Here is a 24,261-nt window from a genome sequence, read left to right on the forward strand (position 1 = left end):
ATTTTTTATTTCACTCCTAAGATGGCGTTACAATCGCAGAGGACCCTCCGCTCCGGTTTCTTCGCATGAACTGCGTTGACTGAAATTAAGGATGGTCTACAATCTCCGTAACCGTAACAGCGTCAGGAGGAAGTTTTAAGGATAGGGAATCTGTGTAATATGGTTTACAATCAGTCACCAGCTGGCGTTGTAAACCCAAGAACAGATTCCCTATCCTCCACTTTTCTAATGGTTACGGCTACAGATCTTATGAACCGTCCTTTAACATACACATTGCTATCCCTGTATCTTGCCTACTGATAGTGCTGACTGCTCTATTTATGACATCTCTATGGCCTGAGTCCCGAAATTTCAAAGAGTAAATCGGTGAAAGAGTCAAGACTATTGGTACCTCACTGTAAAGATTAGAATCATCAAGATTAAGAACAGTAAAAAGAAATAATAACGCTCATTTCAAATGAATAAAGCAATGAACCAGATCAGTACAAATTTCTAATCGGTGACCGGAGTATATTCGTGATCGTCCTGATTGAGAGGTTTATCAGACATGGTTAGTAATCGTAAACATTTTGTCACCTAAAAAAACCGCATATCATTCTCTAGCCTTCAGCCTTTGTAAACATGTTACGATGTTTTAGATGAGGTTCTGTCTGAAAGGACCGCTGCTTGCCCTACGATCACTTCGGTGCCCAAAATTAAACTATTCTACGATGCCGTCGGAAGCGGTGGTCATTGCAGACGATGGAACGATTGTTTGCTGGCATCCTGAACAACATTTTCCATACCAATACACCAAACCTTTGCCAGCTGAGAAAATTGAGGAAAATTCGGTACTCAGTAATCGAGCAAAAGAAGCTATGGACGTATTTAGGAAAAAACATCCGGAGGTAGTACGGGAAGAACTGACCAAAATCACATTCACTACGAAACACAGATGGTATCCAAGAGCTAGGGATAAGAAAGCTAAGAAAACGCCTATGGATAGGGAGTACTTGTAGTGGAAAGTTATTGAAATGATTGTTCGCTAGTTGAAAAAGTTATGTATCATACGTGCAGCACATAATTAGGCAGACATATTTTTGTAATGCACCATAATAAATCCATCAAATAAAATATGTGGCCCATGGAAACTTGTAATAATTTCTATGTACATACATATGATTCTTTTGACAAGTTAACTTTGCACTCCGTTATCGAAGCCTCACGATTTGTTGAATGTCATGCTGTCAATAGTGGGACTCAGCTTCAATTTAGACTTAGTGTTTGGCCTGCTCAAAAGAAGAAATAATATAAAGGATTCTGCACTGATTTCTATCTACAGCCCGTAGATTGATTCTGAAATATGTTAAACAAACAGTAGCAAACTATCCCGTTGGTCTTAAATGTGCCGAAATTAATTCAGTCAAAAACATTATACAGTCGTCGGTAAATGTTTACGCTACAGACATAATAGGGAAATGAAGTACAGTGTGTCAGTTATATAATGGTAATGATTCTGCCAAGAAATGTATTCAGTACGTTGAAAAATTATAGCAGTATTGGAAGACAAATTTGTATTACACAAGTCATTGTTTCAGCCCAGGTAATCAGCTGTTTTCATACAACATTTCATACAGGAAATTCATCACGTATATTTAATTAAAGTACTAATAAAGTTCTCCACGTTCACGCAACTGAGCACCTTGGGGAACCTAGCTAGTTTATAAAAATCTATTTACACTTCAGATATTCCATATACTTATATTCTATTTACAAATGTTTTTCCCACCTGATCTTACATCAACTTTACTCTAACTTTTAATGCTATGATATATGTATATATATCTTTTTTCTGAGTAAAATTTTATTATCACATGTGAGATTTGTACCTTGTTTGCAGAAGTTTTGATTCCTTTCTTTTCTCACACTCAGTTAATTCGTGTAATCAAAATGTATGCGAAGCCAACACTATGGGAAAATATGGACATACTGAATCGTGAATACAATTTAAACATAAGGCTCAGAATTGAAAGCGCAATTGACACAAACCAAATTTTAAATCTTAACATTCCACATTATATCCCACAATAATGACCAATATGAGTTTGAAAACGTTACTAAATAAAAAAATTCATGGTGAAGTTACTTATTCTTACATTGTGGTAAAAAGATGAAAGTAGACTGTCTGCAAAAAATCCTTGTCTTAAATAAATATAGTATTAGACATGTTGATAAAACATGTTTCGTCGACATAAGCATTGTATACCACATACAAATAGTTATCATTGTTATGTAATGTTGCATCATCTTCCAATATTGTCAGGGCATAATTGCCTCTCGCCATCATTCATCAAAATCTGCATTGCTTTGTATAACAAATACACGCCGAAGGTTCGCTTTTGATGGTGACTCCATGTTGCGGCAACACCATAGTACTCCCCTGATTTTGAATTTTTCAGTCTATCCAATCCCAACGCATCTATCATTGCAGCCTCTCGAGTGTACGCCTCAACAGGAATTGTATTTTGAAACAGATGCAAGCAGACCACTCCGCAGTTGCTATTCCAAATATCCAAAATGTAGTTCATTTTTTTATCGCTTGTACTTCTGTTACCTCTTTTCCATTCTCCGTATGCTTCATACAAATGAGCATATGGTCTTGATCGCTTTCCTTTACCAACGTAAAATATCGACGACAAAAATGATCGCCAACATTCGATCGATGATAATGCATCTACTCGACGTGGGAGATTATCTGTAATACGAGGATCCATCAGCAGGTAGTTGAATGACGACTTGATTGTACCCTCTCTCCATCGTCGTGTTGGATCAGGCTTCGAAAATTCGCTGAATACTTGCTGTTCTAACGTTTCATACAGCGACAAGTCATTCACCCAACTCTCAGATCGCAACGTTCTTTCAATTTCCATGCTGAATTCTAGATGAAAGAAAATTCGTAATAAATACATACATGTATGAATAGTATATATGTACAGATAGTAGATACTAGCGCTGTGCGGCTTCCCGAAATCTCTGAAAAAAAGGTCGGGTTCAGACGGGTATGTATCGGATTGGGTTTTTTGGCGATCTCGGAACAGTCGGGAAACCCAGAATCTTCGGAAGACCCAGGATTGTCGGAGAACCAGAAATCTTTGAGGAAGCTGAAACGTGAGTAACCTAAATTATCTAATATTTATAATATGGGACAAATACTAAATACTAATAGAAAATAGTATAGCGAAATGACATGGATATCGTCGGTAAAAAGTACATTGGGGGATCCGGGAATTTCGAAAAATTCGACAAGCGTTTTTTTTTCGAGGACCCCGATATTTTCGGAAAGCCCGACATTTTTAGAAATTCCCGGAGTTTCCGGAATTCCGGGGTTTTCGGGAATCCGACCCGAAACTAATAGATTTCTCCCGACGCGATCCGAAGAATTCTGACACCGGCACAGCCCTAGTAGATACCTTAACTCTTACTCGACACACCTCACAGGTGAGGTGTAGCCGACACACAATCATTAGTCAATGCCCAGTAAAGAGAATATTCAGCAGAATGACTTGAAAAACTTCTGACATACCCTTCAAATATCAGATTCGCTGGTGGCATGATTTTTAAAGGAAATTTCGTTGTTAACAAGTGAAAAAAATTGGCAAATTTCTGAAAGCATCTGTATTCTATAAGTTATTAAACTTGGCGTTGTGTCGAATAGACCCCAAGATGCCGAGTAAGGATCAAACAAATTATTACGATGAAGATAACAACAGTAACAACAACAATAACAAAGATGATAATAGTGATATCAAGTATCGTTCAAATTGTACTGAAATAAAATAAAATAATTATTAAATAATAGCAGGACAAATTTATTTACTTGGTGAAGCTGCAATCTTGGGACATTGCAAACTTGGGGTCAATTTTTGAAGTTTCCATAGTCGCTTCAGATAGACATGGCGAGTTGTAGCTGTTATAGGACCAGGCGGATGACCAATCAGTTTAGTCAACTCTGCGCGCAGAGTTTCACTGTCCATAAATACCAATGATGATGGTAAACTTGAAGTGTACGATTCTGTCGATTTATCTGCCAAATGAAAATATTACAATTCTTACGTACAACTAATAATAAATTGCAAGGCATATAATTTTTCTGAAAGTTTCAGCAATATTCATTGTGGTAATATCCTTTCTTTTTAAATAATACTTCACACACGATTGTAGAAATTTGATTTTTCGTATTTTAAATGTCGATACGCAACAAAGTATTCATGTACATTATACATATATTGTCCATGCATGTGTGCAGATAATTATTTTAATTTGGAATTTCGAATACGCTTATAAATTATTTCACACACAATATACCAAAAATGTAATCAGGCGGTTACGAACGAATATAATCAAGTGTTTACTCAGTAGATAGTTAACACCTTTTGCAATTTTTAAATAAAATAATTCCACAAAAGTTCAAGTAAACTACAATCAGGTTTCGCATCTTAGAAAAAAATACGCGTCCACTGCCATTTAGTGTTAAGGGTAGGCAGCCATACATCACACAATACAGGTCAGTTTAACCAAACTAATTATAGCACGTACCGAAATAAAAACCTTTTGTAAATATGGTAATTCACTTACCATCGAAACAATCGCTGCCTTTCTCAGATGGTGAAGAACAGTTGACTTCAGGTTTGATTATTGGAATGCTACAACATTATTGTCGAAAAGTTATAACAATTAGTTGATCTGGAAACTGTGATAATTCTCAATCAAAATACGCATGTAAGCCTTGTACCTTTTGACCAAGGATAGGCGATATGTAAAAAAAATCGATATTATGTAAGATATCGAACATATATCTGAATCTATATATACTTTCAGTCACTGTCATTACACATATCTTGAAAACACTCGGAAGTTTAATAACATTTACAGGCAATCAAAAAAGAGATTTATATTATTACTTTTTGTTGATGGCAGATCACTGTGAAAATTTTTGGAAAAAATTGATATTATGTAGTGTGCAAAATCAATTATTAAAATCAAAATTTAGAAAGCAACTAAACTCAATCGTCACGGGGAAAATATCAAATTTTTTTTACTTCATATTTTTCGCTTGAAAGATAAGAAAAATAAGAAAAAATTCATGCGTGGTTTAATAATTTCTTCATCTTAATGGAACATATTTCCAGAGTGACAGAAAAATAAGAAATTATCGGGTCAGGAACTTTTTGCAGAATTAAAAGATGAATCCATATATTGCTGAGCATACTACAGAAATGCTGAAATAAGAAAACGGAAAATATCTACTCTGCAGATATACCCGAGCCAAAATACTGTGCGTGCACACAAGCCTCCTATGATTTATATTTATGATCTTACAGAATATGCCTAGTTTAAATAATCTAAATTTTCTAAGTATAAGCCGTATTGTTTTTAGTACATATATGGTGGCCACTCAAAATAGTCGAAGAAATTCCCTGATTTTCCCTGACCAAATTATAACTTTCCTGATTGAAACGATAGTGTCATTTCGAGTATCTAATAAATAAAGCTCTGTCTGAACCAATCAGTTTTCAAAAATACCTTATAATCTATTTAATAGTCCTGTAACCGAGCACGTGGAAAACAGATTGTTCATAGAATTTTCCGTAATGGAAAAAGCATTATTCTTTCGCGTTCTATCACAATGACATAGAAATACCTGACTTTTCCCTGACTATGTTTTTATTATGTTCTTTTTTAGTCTGAATGACAGAGCATTTAACAATTTTTCTGCAGCATCATGACAATATTCCTATCCAGTATAGTTTTAGCTATGTTGAAAGTAGTTTATGCTCTTTCTTCTAGCATTATTTGTAATTCTAGTTATTCTTTCTTTAAACCACAATCAGGGTACTTGGGTATTAGTACTTATTTAAAGATATTACGTCTCAAAGTTGATAGAGATTCGTTCGAGGTGTTCTCCACAGTTCTTAATTTGTGTATTGGCATATGTAAACTTTGCAGAGGATGCAAATGCATTTTCATATTCACCACCCCGATTAGTCACAAGTATCTCACAGTGGTTTGTTTAATTAATTTTTCGATAATTTTCATTCCTTATTACTATTCATAATTACATGATCGTTGCAAATATAAAATAAAACAAAAGTAACAATCTTTGTTAACAAGTAAGTTATGAACCAGAATCTCAGTTTTCTCAGAGTCATCCAAAAAGTGGCAACTTGTATGATTGTGGGTTAAGGAAAGTGTCACACAACTGGCCCACGTCTTTACATATTAGACATCTAACCACAATTCTCCTACACATCTCACACATTGAATTTCAAGTTTAGCCAGATCCATGCACAGTTTTGGGCATAAAGGTCGTATAAAGCATAGTTTAGTCATTGGTGTTGAAGGAAATCTCACCTTGTTTTGATAAGGAAAGTAGATAGTATGTGTATGAGTAGTTGTAACTCACTTCACTGGAGTGACCAACAAGCGGCGTTCCAATAGAATGACTCCCTCCTCTGCGTCTTCATATTTGTATTCCTCTTCGATGCTAACGAAAGATGCATAACTTGATGTGTTAGTACTTGACGTAACGTTGGATAAGAGACCAGAGCTTTTCCTATCACTAAAGCATTTGTTGTTAACCAAATCAAGTGGGAAATTACACTGATTTTGAGATAATTTGGATCTGGCTTTTGCCAGGCTATCATAACTGGCGGATTTGTTCTTGGTTAATTGATGCGGTTTCATTAATGAATCTGTTTTGCTGAAATTGGCTGAATCTGTTTCATCTTCGATATAAGTATCAGAGAAATAACTACTGTGATCAGTGTGTGCAAGCGAATCGTCAGTTTCCTTCAAGTTTGATACATGTGGGCAGGGCCTTAACGTTAGTTTCTCATTGTTTTCATTTTTCAAGCCGATTGACCTCACGCGAACATGATTACCAGCAAGTATATTCAAGTCAGGTTTCAATGTTCCATATTCAATTGCTTCATTCGGGAGATGTATGGTATTGTTTGTCTCTGTTGATTTACCATTAAGATTGTCCGATCGATGGCTCACACCATCGGCTACCTCGTTTCTTGTAGAATCAATGACGGTATTCACTATTTCATTTCGTTCGTTCGTTAGTGGAAGTTTTGGATTTAATCTTCTCTTCCAATAATTGAAATGATTATTATCGTCAATGCCTAATGCTTGAAGCTCAGTGGGGATACAATCTTTTAATTTAATTTTAGTACTTATGTCGTCTTGAAGTTGCGTCTCAGTTCTTGGAATATCTGAAATCTGGTTGGAATCCATAGGTAAAATACTTTTGTCAGAATCATCGTCATACATCGTTTCCTCTAACTTTATGGCAATTCTTTTAGTCAAAGTCCTTCTATCAAAGAATGGAGTAGCTTTTTCTATATTTGGTGAGAATCCTACAGCATCAAAGTAATCACTTTTATTATACGTTTTGTTAAACGGGGTTGCTGGTGAACATGTCGTGGAATAACTGGGTGTCACAATTTTTGTTGGTTTGGCTGATAATGTTTTTTTTTCTTTCGCCGAATCTGTAAGGTTTGGGATGTATATATGTGTTTCTGATTGCATTGGAGAAGTGTGGAGTCTATTTGGACTTAATACCATTTTCTTCATTTGCATGTAACCCAGGTCGGTCGGTTTGCACAACACAGAAAGATTTTTGCCATTGTCCCCGTTGATGACATTTTTCCGACATTCTGATACTTGATTGATACTACAGACTGGTCGTCTCTTTGAATGCTTTGACATTTGTACAGCTGTACTATTTGTAGACAATGTTCCTTCCGCGTGCAATTTTTTATAAGCATTAGTCGGCGTTACGATCAGATTTGGTGACTTGCTTACAATTGAACAATCAGGTGAATACGAAGTCTTTTCAAGGCCTTGTTTACTCGGCGTGCGAAATAGTGCTGCCTTTTTGTTTGGTGAGAATTCCCTACCGTTTGAGGTAGTTTTGACGTTCAAATTATGCATGGTTTTCCCTGTGGTAGATGGCGTTTTTTTCCTTTCAGAAAATGGTTCTCTCTTTGGACATCGTAGAGGAGTTTTGTGAATGATTTTATTTTTAGAAGCAGTTTTTGTGTTATGCTGTAGCACAGTTTCAGTCGTTTTGACATCTCGGAATTTAGTCCTGGCATCAGATGTAGCCTCTACCGATTTTGTATCGGTTTTCGGTGAGCTGATGCGAGGCATGTTTTCGCCTTCTTTTCGTGGTTCTAAAAAAAACGGTTCTTCAATATTGGCTTCGTTATTGAGGTGTGAAACAGGACACCAATCGAATACAAGATTTTCGTTCATCATGTTTCGTTCTCTGCATTTGAACCTGTCCTTGTTGTTCAAATTGTGATCAAGACCATTTTTTCTGCTCCGTGGAAGACACTTCTTATGTCGCCTGATGTTTATATGTTTTGGCAACGAAGTCGACGACTCGTCAGTAGTCGTCATTGTACTGTCAATATTCGCAGGATACCTTGCGAACAGGTTAGACACCTGGTTGCCGGTTTTTCCATTATTTAAATTTAACGCTACATCAGCGTTGTTATTGTTAAATATATGGCTTTTTTGAATATCTGGATGCTTGTTGCCAGCCATGGTGGATGTATCCTCTGAGACAGCATATTCAGCCATCACACCACCGTTGCTCACTACAACTTTATCTGTGAAACAAATAAGGGAATGTATTGAAGTTCTTGCCTTTTGAATTAAAGAACTTAGAGCAATTGAAGTGCATCTCCTGTACAATTTTTGATGAATAGCTTAAGAACATATTTCCTGAAAGTGATGAATATAGATACACAAGCATACATATACATCTTTCACGAGTATACACATGCATTCGTCAAGTTCTCCTTACCCAAGGCAATACTGTACTTCAGATTTAGGTCTTCTTCAAAAGATTCGCCACAATACTTTCCAAGGGTAGCAATGGCGTCGTAATGAGCCTCGTCAAAGGCATAATGGAAAGGGGACCTCCCATCATCATCAAGCAATAGAGGATCACCGCCGTTAGATAATAGAAGTTCAAGAACACCGAGGCGACCCCACGCAGCAGCTACATGTACCGGCGTCATTCCATCCACAGACCTGTTTTTAAATACATCTAGCTACAGTATCAAGCAATGATACTTGGACAGCCAATTAACTATTCACTTTGTTTGTTGCTTCCTTTCTTAATCTGATCTGAAAGTAAACTGCATAGGCGGTCGTTTACTTTGATCTATCGAATGATAATTTTTTTTAATGAGTGCGAACCACTGCGCATCAGTTCGAGCGTAGCTAGTATCAGTTTCGTGTTTACTTTAATGAATATGCTACAATTTTCGGCGGGAAGTTTGATACCTCAAAGTGAAACACGAATTTTTTTAATTTCTACTTCGAAGAGACAAAGGAAGCATATACTCTTTCCCTTTTTGATTTGATTATGATTGGGTAGAAAGTTAATTCTTGGGTAGGAATAACAAGTTATTACTGCGATATATACGCCTTTCAGTCATCGAGAAGAAATCGTGCTCTCAAGTTAAGGCTACCAACCATGAGCTCCTACTTGCATTCGTGTGTTTTATCACGTTTCAGTTTTATTAATCGAATATGAAATCAGTAACTACTGACTTGATATTAGGATTTCCACCATGACGCAGGAACAACTTGGTTACTTCTTCGGAAAATGTTTCAGAGTCATTGCCGATAACCAAATGAAAAGGCGTTATCCCTTGGGATGGTATCAAAACATTGGGATCTGCCTCTTTATTTAGTAATAGGGTTGTCACTTGCCTAAAAAAAAAAAACATATCTTAATACACAATGCAATGAGACTAGGTTCTCGTTTAAGATCATTGCTCTAATAGCTCGCTCGATGGTCAATATACATGTATATTGAATTGTAATCAGGACATAGTCAGGGTTAAAAAAAAATAAGATCAAATTACTTCAATATGAGTTTGCGGTGCAATTCGATAACCATTGTTAAGGATAAGATTCTGGATATGTGCAGAAATGGTGATTACCATTTTTTTTTTTTTTTGTCACTGCCTTCCAATTACCGTTATCTAAATAGCTATAATGACTGCTAGTGATCACGGTGATTTCAAAAGGTAGTTTCAGGAGGTGCACTGGTCCATTTCGACGTTGACGTATGCATCTCCAAATGTCGAAGACCACGTATCTCAAACGCAAAAAGGGCTTCACAGCTCCATTCTATGCATCAAAGGAAAATGCATCGGAGGCTTTTTGTTCAGAATTTTGTATGGAATGGGGCTGTTGAGCTCATTTTCGCGTTTGAGATACGTGGACCTCGATATTTGGATACATATATGTGTCAACGTCGAAGTCGACTATGGCAAGTCCTTTCGATATTTTGCAATTGTAGCGGGAATAAATGAACATAGATTTAATTTTGTTATTTTCATTGTATTTATTATGTGTGCAGAAGAAACAATCATAGTAACGATACTTACGTTATATTATTGTCTTCCAATCCGTCATAAAGAGATGATGCCAGAAACAATTCAGCCTTGGCTTTTGGCGTTGAAAGCATTTCGATCAATTTGAATCCTAGGTCCGAGTAATGATTTTTATTCTAGAGAGTAATTGTACATATCGCTTAGCAGCGGTAGAAATTGCATTATACGCCTACACAGTAAAGTCTTTTGCTATAATTCTTATTACTAACGAATATCGGATATTTGTTTGGTAGCTTATTTTGAACTGGTTACCGTTGACTTGAGAGAATATAGATCGCCAGCGTTACGGGGTTTTGTCGCTGTCATACGCCCAATATACACTGAATGGCTGAATGTGCATGCGCTAAAATGTAAGAGCAAGAGCAGTTGTTTTGTTAGATAGAGCTTATAGACACTCTATGGATGTTACATACATCACGGCCACGAATGTAAATTATAGAGTGGACTGGCAACTCCCGGTGGTTTCGCCCATGTAGGCACCTTCGCCGTTATAGCCCTGGTGATCTTGATGCCCATTTTATTTTATTTTTTTTAATCTAGCAAGTTATCCACAACTGATTTGCCTGAAATAACCAAATCATTAACCGTATTTGAATGATCGAGCATATTTCAAAGTCGGTTTCGTTTTGTTTACACTGTTTGCACGGTTATGTTTATCAGCGGAGCGACGTGACTGCCAGCGCATCAGTCAAAACAACGGTACAATGCGGAAGTAGCCGATAAGTTGCCGGATTTTTTTGGTTTACGCGGTCGCCGCAGCGTGAAGTGGCGTATATTCGATCGCTTTTTTCAAAGATCATCTTCGACTATTTCGTGTGTGTTAGTTTTATTTTGAAATTAAATAATCAACGAGATGGTACAACCATATAACAGATTTATTTAGCATTTCAAATTCGCCGAATCAAATTCCAATACATTATATATTATCTTGTACATTACACGTACAATCTTGTATGTATATACATACGAGCTTTGTCGCAACCTTAACCATATTATTATATATTTTAGTTTACTTTTCAACGAACAAGTTTGTTAAACATGAAATAATACAAGTGCAGCTAGTTATTGGTTCAAAAGTGCTGCTCTATACAAATTGTAAGTAATTTTAATTTGATTCTATTATGAAAAATCACTCGCACACAGTCATATCATATTTTTGTTGTTTTTGCACCAGTCAGGCGCTATTCCTTAACGAGAATAGTACACGTAGCGCTCTATAAATGTCACAGATGAACAAAACTGAAAATCAACATGTATTGTATGATTGCCTTTCAGGCCACTTCGATAGATTGTTCTTGACTCTTAAAAATAATGAATTTCTATGAAATAGCACATTTTTTCCAACACCAGGTGCCAGCATTTTAATTCATAAAAGACGTGAATTTTTATAACATCGAGTCATGGTATTTAGGTCTACAAATTCCGCCATAGTGAACTATACAGTGAAGTATCTGTACGGTTTGTCTGCTTTGCTTATCTGTAAGTTGTACACGACACTTATTTTGCAAATTCAAAACGTTGATCTAAATTCCACGGATAAAGTATTACCAGATTTAGCATAATATTACTCACGAAGTAAGTTTTATTTTGGCTGTTCTATTCGTTATATGTAAATTTTCAATGAATTCATGTATCTGGTCACTTGCCCAAGTTCTATTCATTTGTCCATACCATCTTAGTTCCTTTGACTTCAAGTTTTGTTCTGATTTATGCAAAATTTTGATACACAAATTCTGAGAAATATAACAAATAATATCTTCAGGAAAAGCGTTCAACTTAGTTTGATCTTAAAAAATTTACTTTATTGCGTAGTCTTTCGTTAAGGGGGAAAAAAATAATAGTAATTGTTGAATATTATTTTGGTAATGATGTTTGTTACATTCCCATATGACCACCCTTCACATATACAGATGGGTCAAGGTTTTCCATTTCTGTGCTGGCATAAATATACCAACCATCAGTTCTTAGATCTTTTCACATCACCTAAACAATGCTCATCCCTCATGGGTAAATTGTAGCAAAGGTACTCGTGACAATAAGATGAAATGGACACACATTATAATCAATATAAACGACTTTCCAATACTTCGTTCATATCAATAATTTAGGGAAGTGGTACACAAAAATAAGTTTCATAATTATCTGCACTATTTTTTCGACCTTAATTATGGATTATTTACAGCGACAGATGTTCCACGCATTCAGTTTCTATGATTGCCGCCTTAAAATTAATTCACTTAGATAAACTATTCTTCATCCTAGGATGTCGATTCCCCCTCAGCAGCTGATGCTGGCAACTGTTGTGGGACAAAATTCACAACCTCGTGGTAAACTAGTTCTGAAATTAACAAACACAAAGTCCATGTGACGATTACTTCAATATTCATTTATTAATTACATATTCATGGAAGATTCCCTTGTGCAATACCGCTATAATCCAGAAACCATAACAAAGCACATATATTGCATGTAAAAGAATACTGATTTAGGTTGGTATGTGATACAAACTAACAGCGCCTCTGCATGCTCGCTGCTAATGGTTTGTATTGCCTTCCCAACCTAAATCAGTATCACCAAACATATAACATAATGGTACATAAGCCGAAAGTAATATTCAATGCATCTCACATACGCACAGCCAACTGAAAATAGACAAACTGAAATTCGAAATAATTAACTAGCAAGTAGCGCCACTGATTATAGTAGTATTGATCAATTATGAAATGAAAGCCTTTCCTCGAAGATATTATTAAATTTAGAGATTCTGATGCTACATAGCAGACTAACAGTAAGCCTAACGACTGCAAATCTGTATTACAGAATGCTTTAGTTTGTTACGGCCGACGGGTATGCAAAATTTATTACAGTTATCCCTTAGCAATCTACTCAAGACACTTAAATTAATGCAACGTACAAAATGGAAGCAAATCACTCATTTGTTACAGATCTCATATGTAAATGGAATTTCAGCATACGTCTTAAAGGAGCTGAGCGAACAGATTCTTAGCTTTCTAGCGATAAACGCGTAGTCATGATACATTGCAGATAAGGATCTTTCCATGTCAACAGCCACCAAAAAATATTAATGATGTACTTAATTAAACAATGTTTGTAACCATAGATGAAAGTGCTTATACAAATCAGGGTCATTGAATACAGTCAGGAATTTATGGTCAGACATAGCTCGCTACGGATATATAAAATAATTTGATATATGTTGAGTGTAATGTGCATACCAGGGATAAAGTAAGTGAAGTTGATTTAAAAAGAGGGCATTTTTGTGCACAGTTTTGGTCTTATCCTGCTGTGAAAGTATCAGATTTAAGTGAAATATTAATGTAAGATTGGGCTCTGTGCACAGATGATATTCATATCTACAGGGAATTAATATATGTATCTTTTACATGTATAATTCTAAAAACTTACCTGAATACAAAATTAATGTTACAAGTAATAATACTTCGTAGCTACGCTATAGGTAGGTCCGACGAAGATCGCGTAAGTCGAGGTACAAACTTGCATAGTTTTTTGAAGAGTTTAGAAAACGTATAACGAAACAATCACTTTCCTCGATCGTAGAATCATAATCATGCACGTAGAGTTCGCACGAAATGCGCCTAATTTGTAGAAACACTGAAGACAGTGGATAGCAGCGTTGTCAAACAAGAAATCGAAAAATGTGCAGCTCCGAGTTTGCATAAGGCAGGGTATGATTCTGTATCTATCCAAGAAACCGATGACAATTAAGGAGTGGTATGTAGAAAAGTTTAACGAATGACTGCGAAAACAAGGATGGCATTTTCTTTCATAGTCAAGACAGGGTTATAATCGAGAAATACGAAAGTGTCTCGGACGAGACGCAGTCTCTTTATTGCGATACGATATAGAGGTAGTAATGTAGTAAGTAAGCTTCAGTGAGAGACACTCACCCTTCCATTTCTCTACAGGTAGATCCATGTCTTCGAAACTCTGATCATAGGGTAAAGATACAGGCTCATCGGTAGGATCTGCGTATTGAGCAAGGTATGGATGTGCCAAAGCTTGTTCTGCTGTTATTCTTCTTTCAGCATCCAACTCTAGCATTAGTTCCAATAGGTTGATTGCTGTAATGTGTCGAGTTGGGCGTTTAACAATATCGAAATACACTCGATACAAAGCAACTTAAGTAGAATACTAATTGTAATAATAATGATTATTACTAGTTCCGCCATACCCAAAAAGGTATTTCCCCATAAGCGACTAGCTTGTGCGGGGTGAGGGAGGGATGGGTCAGATTATGCATCTGCTGCCATCTCAATCTGATCAATACAAACATCTGAATTCACACAGGAGATGAGGAAAATGCGCGAAAAACTTGCCCAGGTGTAGCTGGACTCGTTCAAACCTCGGCTATTTTGTGCAGGCTACCGCTCAGGTATTATTTTTTTGCAGCAGCGCGCCCGCATACAGTATACATATACTATGTATATATTTTATTATCGATCATTGTTATATTCAACTATCTAAGACTAAATTTGATACGTCTGTTTTATATTCTATACTAAGAGTTTCTTCGAAGTTGGGTACACATTTTAATAACTCGCATAAAGTATTAGCAGTTTTCCTTACCCAGAGGATTTGCTCCGCGAAATACTTCCTTGAAATCCTTCTTTTTAAGCGGTGGTAAACTCTGTATATAATTTCGAGCCTGTAATGCAATTAGATAATTACCTAAACTCAATTCACGTTTGTGCCAAACGCTGTTCTATCATCTGATGTTATGTTAATATTGTAGTATCGCTTTAGTTTGTAACAGCTCGTAACAAGCATTAATCATTAATTCATTGTTAAAAATTCGAGTGCTTTCGAATTTTTCCTCTTTCAAATCTGGTTAATAGTTGCAAAATTCATATCATTTGTGCAGAAACTTGCTGGTAGTTCAAGCGTACTATATTGTTAACCTCAGTAGATGCCTAGTATAAACTTTGCCGTGTCATTGATTGTTCTCACCTTCCTGAAATTCTGTGTATCATACATTAGGTACCATTTTGCAAACATTGGGTTGATTACGAAACCTTGTAGTACCCTTGACTCGATAGTTCATTAATTCTGAATTCAAATTTTGACAGCACAAGAAAAAGCAAGAGATGATCCCTTAATACTTGGCTCGAAGCTACTCTGTGATGTGGTACCATATTGTGAGAAATCCTGGCGTTATCTCAAACTAATAATATCCCATTTACCTCTTGGCTGGTTATTTTGCCTAAAGTATCTTCTGTGGGCGTGCCACAGAGCACGAGTACTCGCGTCAGGTGATCGATGTCTGGCAATCGTTAAGGTAATTTTGGCCGATGCATATTCCTATTGAATTCTTAATGAAAAATAAACATTTTGCTTGGAATTAAATAAACGAATGTACAGTAGGTATTATACAATCTATTGATATTTTAAGTACTCAACCATCTCAGAAGAATATCAGCCCATGAAACACTATTGTGAGAATAAATATAAAGGGTGGTATGATACAATTGAAATGAGATCGATGTTCTGCTTTTCAGAATGCGCAGCAAATTCTTAAATAATATGCGATCAAACGTCCATATAAGTTTGCCAGAGGTATGATAAGTTAGCCACGAGTATCGATCACACTGAATCTGTGCATTAATTTCTGATCCCCTGATTTGATGTAAAATGCGAAGATATGAAAATTTGTCAACACTTCATGCACCAGAGAGTTAGAACATGCAAAGTTTATCTTACCTTAAAATTTGCATACTGAGAGCCAATTCTTTATTACTGGCTTTAAAACCTTGAAAAATGTGCATCTGACATAATCGAAAGAGGCTTCGGCTATTTTCTCAATCCTATTTAGTTCCAGCTGAAGAATTTTCTGATTCATACCAAAAGTTAACTTTGCCCAGTATCGATTAGACAGTAGTGGAAATGGACACAGAGCTGTGGATTGAAATCCAACTGATAAGAATTAGATGGGGATATGAATTGGCAGCGGCCAAGGCGTTGAATCTCTCAAACTAGTTTACAGTGACTAGATTTAATGGAACATCGAGTAAATGCGTTTATTGCGGAAACCTCTTTCATGTGGAATTATATAGCATTTACAAGCATTACATACCATTGGTAATTCAAGCATACTCACAGACTCTGATGATATTTTCTGCATGAACTCATCTCGCGGAGTCCCCAGAATCTCCATAATAAGGTTCAACTGATGAATATCTGCTCTTGCTAAGGCTTCACTGATAATACGCAAGTCTTTGCAAACCGCGACTTTAAGAAATATGAAAGTGTTTTGTATAAATATCAACCCAATTTACCATATCTACTATACTAATTCAGATGATTATTTATTATTGAGAATATGCATCGACGCTGAATTGGGTATATATAGGTATATATATATAGGTATATGTATGTATACATCTTGAAGAAAGCAAAGATGACAAATTGTGACAGCCCACGAATTTTATACCTCGAATTTCAACAATATATATCCTTATATTAAAATTTTCGGAATTAAATTATACAACTTGCCAGAAAAGTACAAGCTTTGTAAATTATGAAGCTTGAGATACAGCACCTGCAGAACAAAAGTCAATACAGGAAGTGTCATATCGGTTACCGATGACCAATGATACAAATTTAGTATCCTTATGTTATTAATCTTGCATATTGCTCAAGTTGATAGTATGAAGCGGCATAAATGGAAACATTAGCAAAATGGACTCTGCACTTGGCGTATTAAAAACAATAAGCATTACCATGAACGTATTGGTGGAAACATGAATTTTTTTTTTTCAATTGGAATGAGATGAGCTGAATGTTTTACTTCATAACATCAGTTCATATGATAATTAAGTCGTCAGCACTTGCGCATGTTATGACGTCTGACTCTCACTGCTGATCCTTCTGTAGGTTGAGCTGTGCTGCACGAGAGAAAATCTTGTAGAGAGAGTGCTGAAGAGCTGAATATTTACTAGTGATCAACATGATATTACCTGCACACTATAGTCGATAATGTCATTTATTTCCAGTAGCCGTCAGCGCAGAAGCAACAATTGTGACAAGACAATAGTAATGTGAAAACATGGAATGAATCATGGAAGCATGCTATTTTCAAACTTATTTCAGATAATAGGTTGCACGCTACGTGCATCAACACGAATAGAGGAAAGTGACCGACATAGTTTCAAGATATCGAGGTACCAAAGTGTTTTTTCCTTGAGGTGATGAATATTTTATCGACGGTCACAGCAAGCCATTCAAACTATTGAACAAGTCTTTGAAAAGGATACGATCTGTTCCTGGGAATAGTGTCCTGCCAGTTAGTAGTTCAGCCATTATACATCCAACGGACCAAATATCAACTAAAATTCGATTAATTTTATGTGGCAAAACGTCGAAATTTGTACATACATAGACATGTGCTTAGCGTAAGTAAAATTTGGAGAAATAAGAAAAGTTAAGAAAAGGAATAACAGTTTTCTTCGAAACGCGCCTCTCCCGCCTTTCCTGCTTCTTGTGATAAATACCAGTTTGATTGTAATGCATCCAGTTGAGCATTATTTCAGGAGCTCTGTACCACCTGGTTGCCACGTATCCCGTCATTTCATTCTCTGTTGGCCGTGCTAAACCAAAGTCCAAGATCTTCAACTCACAATCTTCGTTAACGGCAATGTTTGACGGTTTCAAATCCTAAAGCACAAGCAGAATATCAACTGAAATCAATATTATGAATCTTGGTGGGTATCGGTAAAGAAACTTCATCTCAACCATAGCCTGATACTCTTCTCTGGCGATAACTCATTTTTCAAAAAAAGATGTCTTAAGAAATTTACCCTGTGAATTATTCCTGCAGAATGAATATATTTCAAGCCACGAAGTATCTGATAGACTAAAAATTGTACATGGTCGTCGCTTAGCTTCTGAGTTCTCACAATATTGTTCAAATCAGCTCCCATCAAGTGTGTTACTAAATACCTATAACAAATGTTATAATTGTTAGTAGACGCACTGCTATGCTAAAGTAGTGTTGTTTTTCTTGCAATACTTACACATGCTGGAAATCTACAAGCGATGTGGATGGATGGAATACATCGAGCAGGCCAATCACCTGAAAAGTAACGCGACTTATCAAGCCTCATTCTATTTCGTGTTTGTTTCAGGTTGTATTGTACTCTAACATACATTTTCGTGATTCATATGTTTCAGCATACGTAATTCTCGATATGTTCTTTTGGCATGTACTGCCGATTGAAACGGCCTTGCCAATTTTTTGATAGCAACCTTTTGCCCATTGGTTGTATCTACAGCTGAACTGTAAAAACAAATTAATATTTGCTTAATGATGACTCATTTTTACAAGATTAATTTGCAATTATACAAATGTAGGCGACGCGTTTTTTTATTACCAAACCAATAGTGGTATGCTATATATTTACGGTTTGAAAAAAAAAAAATTTACTTTTGACATCGAAGATTTTATGCAGTTTCGTGCTACATTGTAGGTAATCGTATTAGTTTATCATCAAAGTCATGAGAAACGGAGTAGATGGTTGCAGTATGTAAGTGCATAATTTTATTATGACACTGAAGTTAGCTGCAAGTATCGGCTACAACGTAGGCAAGGTCAATGAAAAATAAGCCTGGTCTTTTTTGATGTAATTTCTTTTGGATTATGCATCTTGCAATCTTCAACACTACGTACTACTACTATTGAGGTAATGATCAATTGAAGCTCGTTACATTTTTTCATATGCTCAACAGTTGGAACTTGCGACTAATTAGTCTATGTGTGACCCAATAGATAGGCAAATGCAGCTGCTTGCATCTTGGCTCAACATGTATTGATTTTGCAGAGTTTGCTGAAATCTGGAGTGATGCAAAAAGTTCCCTAATTTGCAAGGGAGATTCAGACATGATCAGTATATTACATAATCTATTACAATTTATCTTCACTAATTTTAAATACAGAAACATTTTGATACCATATTCGTGATGGTTAATATAATTTAGGGCAAATAGGTTTTGGTAATCTGTGTCGTGTCTTCAAATGTGGAACGTAGCCTGAGCTATGTAACTTCTAACAACATTTTTCTATTTAGCTCTATATTCTTTGGCTTAGTTGAGTTTGTTACATTGAACAGGGAATGACATTCCTAAATTCGAACCGAATAATATGTTCTTTAAGCAAGTTAAAATTTTGTCATTCTAACATTTGAAATTGATACTGAAATCTGGAGGTTCAGAGTAAAGATGTTGTGATAATACCGTTAATGCCTCAACCAACTAGCTGAGAACTCTGGGAAAGAAAAAGGTCACTGAGACAATGCCATTTTTTACTAGATGCTGAAATGAATAAATCTACATAGCAGGGTACATATGGGCATGCACAACTTGCTGCTCTGTACTCTGCACGAGACATGGTAATACTAAGATGGGAATTGTCAGGCAATGGTTCAATTCTAAATTGAGAGAAAGCTATTAGCAAAACAGATTTTGCAGTCTTTACCAAGTCAGGGACAATTTTTGCTACTCTCATATCGAGTTTTGCAAATTCCCTGCGTCACCTATGTTTGGCATGCCAGAAAAGGCTTTCTAACAACGATTTATCATGAGTAAAGTTGACAGATACCAATAATAGATGGCTTAGCTCATTCATCCCTGGCATATCTGGGCTGGTACGTAATAGAAAGGAAAATGAAATAATTAGATATATTCTAGTTGGTGTGGGAAAAATTTAGCTATTGAGTATTAATAAAGCGGGTACAGTATTGCTCGAACTTGAGGCGAGAAAATCTTACCAAACCTGGCCGTAAGCTCCTGAGCCAACTGGTGTTAACATTTGATAACGTTCCGGAACTTCCCATTCCGTTCTATTGATTTCTATCTTATGAAATCGTGGCATCTCGGACATTTATTATTTCGACGACGTTTGATAGAAGGATTTTATTGAATGAAACTACGGTTATACTTCAAACGAAAACAACCTGTAGCACGAACACGAGATCAGTGAACATCACCACCAGCACCGTCCACTATCGCGGCCATTACCGAAATCCATCTCCATCACGATCTACGAGCTGTGGGTATACCTCTGCTCACGTTATGTCGTTATGACGGCCAAAGCTTTGGTTATGGCTTATACGACGAATAGAGATACCTAGTCGTGAACGCTAGCACGGTCAACATCAATTGACACACGTTTTGTTGAGTGTGATTGACGATATAGGTATAAAGACAACTAACCTTATGGGCTTTGCTCCGCAGGTAAGGGCACGATTATGGGTAACTGGAAGGTCGGGGTGAAAGTGCAGTATCCTGCTATGCCGATTCGTTTTAACATTGGAATTCGGTAGGACAGGTCGGTAAGTGCCAGAGCAATATAAAGATCATAATTTCTCCTAAATCAGAAATAATGTGACGTTACTTGACCAACTGCGCGACTGTCAGTTTTTCATGCAAGTGTAACGGTAATTTTTCGTTTGTAAATAAATGTCACAAATGTTAGGCACGAGCATACAGGGTAAACAAAAATTGAAAAGATAAAAATTAATGAGCAGTAAGTCAAATTGTCCCAATCTCCTGAAATATACCTAGCAGTTAGCCTCTAAAAGCTGAAAAAATGTGTATCCATACCAGAGATGAGTAGGGAGATCTCCAACGCTCGGCTTTTCGTGATACCAGCTAAGTTGGAGCGTCGACGTGACACCTAGGCGGCCACGCACCGAAGGTGGCCCATTTCCGACCTGACACCAGGCGGCCATGCACCGAAGGTGGCCCACAATCGTGTATATATAGATACACTCGGTTGCTCGAGCAAGTGGTTGCCAATCGCATCCTTGTCCCCGCTCGCACAAATGTTTCCAGGAATGCAAGAATTGGAATTTTTTTTGTTTCAGTTATGAATGTCAGCGAATAAAAGTATCTCCAGATTTGATAAATCTTGGATTCAATTAGCGGGCGCTGAACCAAATTAATTAACTACTCCCAGTCCGAATACTTTTTTTTTTTTTTAATATATATTATTTTTTTATTGATATGAAAATAGGTGACGCCTGGTGTTCTCGAATATTTGTACACGCAGTTTATGGAAAAATATACGACGCCAGCTCGATAACATTTATGCAAAATGTGCAATGGGCAAGTGGTTGGGGGAAATTTTTTTTTTCTCGAACTGAATCTTCCAGAGAAGCATCAGCGAATTCCAAGCAAGCTCCATAAACATACCGAGCAAACGCGCGCTCACGGACGTAGCTGTGGTGTGGCTGAGTGGATACCACATGAGGATGAGTTTTCAATCACAGGTTTTTGCGCGAAGTTTTCCTGTATTTAAGTTAATTACTGCTGCCTTTGCTATGATACTGCATTCAAGTCTTAAACAAAACACTAAAAAATAAGTTAACCACTTAATGTAAAACAAAATGTTAGATTGAGCTTAAAATTTCAGCCGGAGTTACATAAACTAAGATAATTACAAGCGCAACATTGTAAATATTGTACATTTATTGTTCATCTAAATAAATATGGTTTCCTCCTCAAAAAAAACAAACAACATGAGGATGGAGTGATGCGGGACACGGGTTCGATCGCAGTTCACTCTTTATTTATTTATTTTTTTTAAATTCAATCCCGGCTTTTGATTTTGTATTTTCGGAGAAAAAAAAACAAATGAAAGAAAGAAAATTTCCAGAGCCGGTCGATTTTTTCCTTCTTTCCTTTTGCTTTTTTTTTACTGAACCCACCCTTTTTGTAGTGGGGGTAACCCAGAAGAGAACAAATAATTGAAACAATAAAATTCCGAGAGTGAATCGATTTGTTCCCCGTTTTTGGCGCCTCTTTTTTTAATAAGGAAAAGTTTTGACAGTAATGAAAAATAGAGATTACTAAAAACAAATGTATTGTTTTTTTAATAACACTGGCCCACTAAAAAAAAAAAAGTGGTCTGTACTTTTGACCGGACCTACCTATCTTTATGTATTTTGACGCACTGAATCCGAATCTGAAGTTAGTTTTGCCCGTACATCCTCAAAATTTTGAGTAAATTGCAAAAAACCATAAAAATAGCCAAAAATTAGCAGTTTTGGTAAGAAAAAAATTTGTGGAACTATAGACCAAGTATGATTTTTATGCATTTTGGTCCGCTAAACCCAAATCTGAAGTTTATTCAACCATAAGCCTTTTAAAATTTAATTGAGCCGGTGTTATTAAAAAACAATACATTTGTTTTTAGTAATCTCTATTTTCCATTACTGTCAAAACTTTTCCTTATTAAAAAAAAAAAAACGCCCATTTTATATCAGTCTTGACGAGCATTTCTTAAGAATTTTGAGAGATGCGAGATCGGAACGACAAAATTATTTCAGTAGCAACAATGTATGGACCCCTCTCCTTTTCTGATATTGGCAGCCAGTTAAGAGGCTTCACAGTGTTCAGTTTAATGCCAGCAGCTCTCGAGGTAGCAAGATGGTAAGTGAATTACTTAATTATTTTACATGTATGGAAAAACCGGCAGGTTTGACTATCGTCTATTTACTTTATAGATTAAGAAGAGAAAAAAAGGGAAGGACCTGTAGTCGTATTTTATACTTTATTTAATTTTCCTTGAATTGTCAAACGTTTTTATTTTTGATTGTATAGGAAGAAGGTGTGTGGGGAATTCCATTCTAGTGCCCAAGAATGTAATACACATTTTCGATCGTTTTAACTTTTTTTTTTTTTTGGGAAAACATGTTCCTCAATTTACAAATTTCCGTAATGTTTTGGTATTCAAATCGATTCTTAACAATTTTGCGCACAGGTGGGATTTCTTTAATTATTTTTTCCCTAAACCTGAGGATATTTCCTATCTGAGATCACTGTCAATAGGCGAGATTCCGGAAATCATTAAATTACCTTTTTTTCTAATTAAAAAGAAAATCACATAAGGCCACTAAGAGCTCGAAATGAAAATCTGAAAAAATTAGAGATGGTTTTTTATATTCGAAGCCATTAACGTAAAAAATCCGTTTAACGATCATCCTAATAGATATACATTGTATATTGGGCATTCCACGTCAAATTTGCAATGAATATAGTTCATACCATTTCATTCTTTTTTTTTAAGTAATTCAAAGATCCAAGAAAATTAAAAACTTGCGAAAACAATAGTAAATGTAGAGATCCCGTTATCGTCTCGTGCTTAAGAATCATATTTTTAATTATAAAATCAGTGTGAATTTTTTCAGTATTTTAAAAGAAGCGTTTTCGGAATTGGTTTTTCAATTTTTTTCTATTTCAGTGGTGGCTAAAGAAATCTGCAAAAAATTCCGACGCTGTTTCAAGTCGATTGAAACCGTGGTTGCAACATCATACCAAACAATTATCAAAAGCGAAGAGGGTGAGGTACATGGGTTGCAAATTTGACGTGGAATGCCCAATATACAATGTATATCTATTAGGATGATCGTTAAACGGATTTTTTACGTTAATGGCTTCGAATATAAAAAACCATCTCTAATTTTTTCAGATTTTCATTTCGAGCTCTTAGTGGCCTTATGTGATTTTCTTTTTAATTAGAAAAAAAGGTAATTTAATGATTTCCGGAATCTCGCCTATTGACAGTGATCTCAGATAGGAAATATCCTCAGGTTTAGGGAAAAAATAATTAAAGAAATCCCACCTGTGCGCAAAATTGTTAAGAATCGATTTGAATACCAAAACATTACGGAAATTTGTAAATTGTGGAACATGTTTTCCCAAAAAAAAAAAAAGTTAAAACGATCGAAAATGTGTATTACATTCTTGGGCACTAGAATGGAAT

At 36.0% G+C, this 24,261-nt stretch overlaps 3 protein-coding genes across 13 annotated transcripts; 1 reads left to right on the forward strand and 2 right to left on the reverse strand.

Moving 5' to 3' along the window:
- Window positions 1-133: 133 nt before the first annotated feature.
- On the forward strand, window positions 134-1,130 carry LOC124310152 (39S ribosomal protein L42, mitochondrial). The gene is made up of 2 exons (XM_046773863.1): window positions 134-550; window positions 639-1,130. Exons 1-2 carry the CDS (start codon window positions 548-550, stop codon window positions 996-998), a joined length of 363 nt encoding a protein of 120 aa, XP_046629819.1. The 5' UTR covers window positions 134-547; the 3' UTR covers window positions 999-1,130.
- Window positions 1,131-1,726: 596 nt separating this feature from the next.
- On the reverse strand, window positions 1,727-11,114 carry LOC124310147 (uncharacterized). 3 transcript variants are annotated; one of them, XM_046773850.1, is made up of 9 exons: window positions 10,877-11,114; window positions 10,716-10,806; window positions 10,458-10,554; window positions 9,613-9,774; window positions 8,858-9,087; window positions 6,443-8,660; window positions 4,615-4,682; window positions 3,857-4,063; window positions 1,727-2,917 (listed from the first exon to the last, which is right to left on the reverse strand). In XM_046773850.1, exons 3-9 carry the CDS (start codon window positions 10,535-10,537, stop codon window positions 2,283-2,285), a joined length of 3,600 nt encoding a protein of 1,199 aa, XP_046629806.1. In that variant the 5' UTR covers window positions 10,538-10,554; window positions 10,716-10,806; window positions 10,877-11,114; the 3' UTR covers window positions 1,727-2,282. The 3 variants fall into 3 exon arrangements, with proteins under 3 accessions (XP_046629806.1, XP_046629807.1, XP_046629805.1); XM_046773851.1 differs by having other exon boundaries at window positions 10,716-11,114; XM_046773849.1 differs by lacking the exons at window positions 10,716-10,806; window positions 10,877-11,114 and having other exon boundaries at window positions 10,458-10,709.
- Window positions 11,115-11,320: 206 nt separating this feature from the next.
- LOC124310151 (mitogen-activated protein kinase p38b-like) lies at window positions 11,321-20,703 on the reverse strand. Of its 9 annotated transcripts, none has more exons than XM_046773858.1 (10): window positions 20,264-20,693; window positions 18,648-18,777; window positions 18,515-18,573; window positions 18,299-18,440; window positions 17,993-18,155; window positions 17,756-17,827; window positions 15,686-15,765; window positions 15,072-15,150; window positions 14,393-14,566; window positions 11,321-12,801 (listed from the first exon to the last, which is right to left on the reverse strand). In XM_046773858.1, exons 1-10 carry the CDS (start codon window positions 20,374-20,376, stop codon window positions 12,722-12,724), a joined length of 1,092 nt encoding a protein of 363 aa, XP_046629814.1. In that variant the 5' UTR covers window positions 20,377-20,693; the 3' UTR covers window positions 11,321-12,721. The 9 variants fall into 9 exon arrangements, 7 of the variants coding, with proteins under 7 accessions (XP_046629814.1, XP_046629811.1, XP_046629813.1 ...); XM_046773855.1 differs by lacking the exon at window positions 15,686-15,765 and adding an exon at window positions 16,600-16,730; XM_046773857.1 differs by lacking the exon at window positions 15,686-15,765 and adding an exon at window positions 16,600-16,679 and having other exon boundaries at window positions 20,264-20,690.
- Window positions 20,704-24,261: the final 3,558 nt, after the last annotated feature.

This window comes from Neodiprion virginianus, chromosome 1 (genome assembly GCF_021901495.1).
Source record: "Neodiprion virginianus isolate iyNeoVirg1 chromosome 1, iyNeoVirg1.1, whole genome shotgun sequence".
Classification (NCBI taxonomy): domain Eukaryota; kingdom Metazoa; phylum Arthropoda; class Insecta; order Hymenoptera; family Diprionidae; genus Neodiprion; species Neodiprion virginianus.

What these genes read in the sequence shown, in the direction of transcription:
- LOC124310147 (XM_046773850.1), bottom strand. Translation starts at nt 10,537, where the DNA reads ATGCTTTCAACGCCAAAAGCCAAGGCTGAATTGTTTCTGGCATCATCT. An exon ending in AGGCAGCGATTGTTTCGATG is followed by an intron (nt 4,064 to 4,614) that starts GTAAGTGAATTA and finishes TTCATTTGGCAG; the next exon opens with ATAAATCGACAGAATCGTAC. An exon ending in CAAGATTGCAGCTTCACCAA is followed by an intron (nt 2,918 to 3,856) that starts GTAAATAAATTT and finishes TCTTTCATCTAG; the next exon opens with AATTCAGCATGGAAATTGAA.
- LOC124310151 (XM_046773855.1), bottom strand. Translation starts at nt 20,376, where the DNA reads ATGTCCGAGATGCCACGATTTCATAAGATAGAAATCAATAGAACGGAA. An exon ending in CTGCAGGAATAATTCACAGG is followed by an intron (nt 18,156 to 18,298) that starts GTAAATTTCTTA and finishes CTTGTGCTTTAG; the next exon opens with GATTTGAAACCGTCAAACAT. An exon ending in ACTATTCCCAGGAACAGATC is followed by an intron (nt 16,731 to 17,755) that starts GTATCCTTTTCA and finishes TATTTCTTAAAG; the next exon opens with TCGCGGTTTGCAAAGACTTG.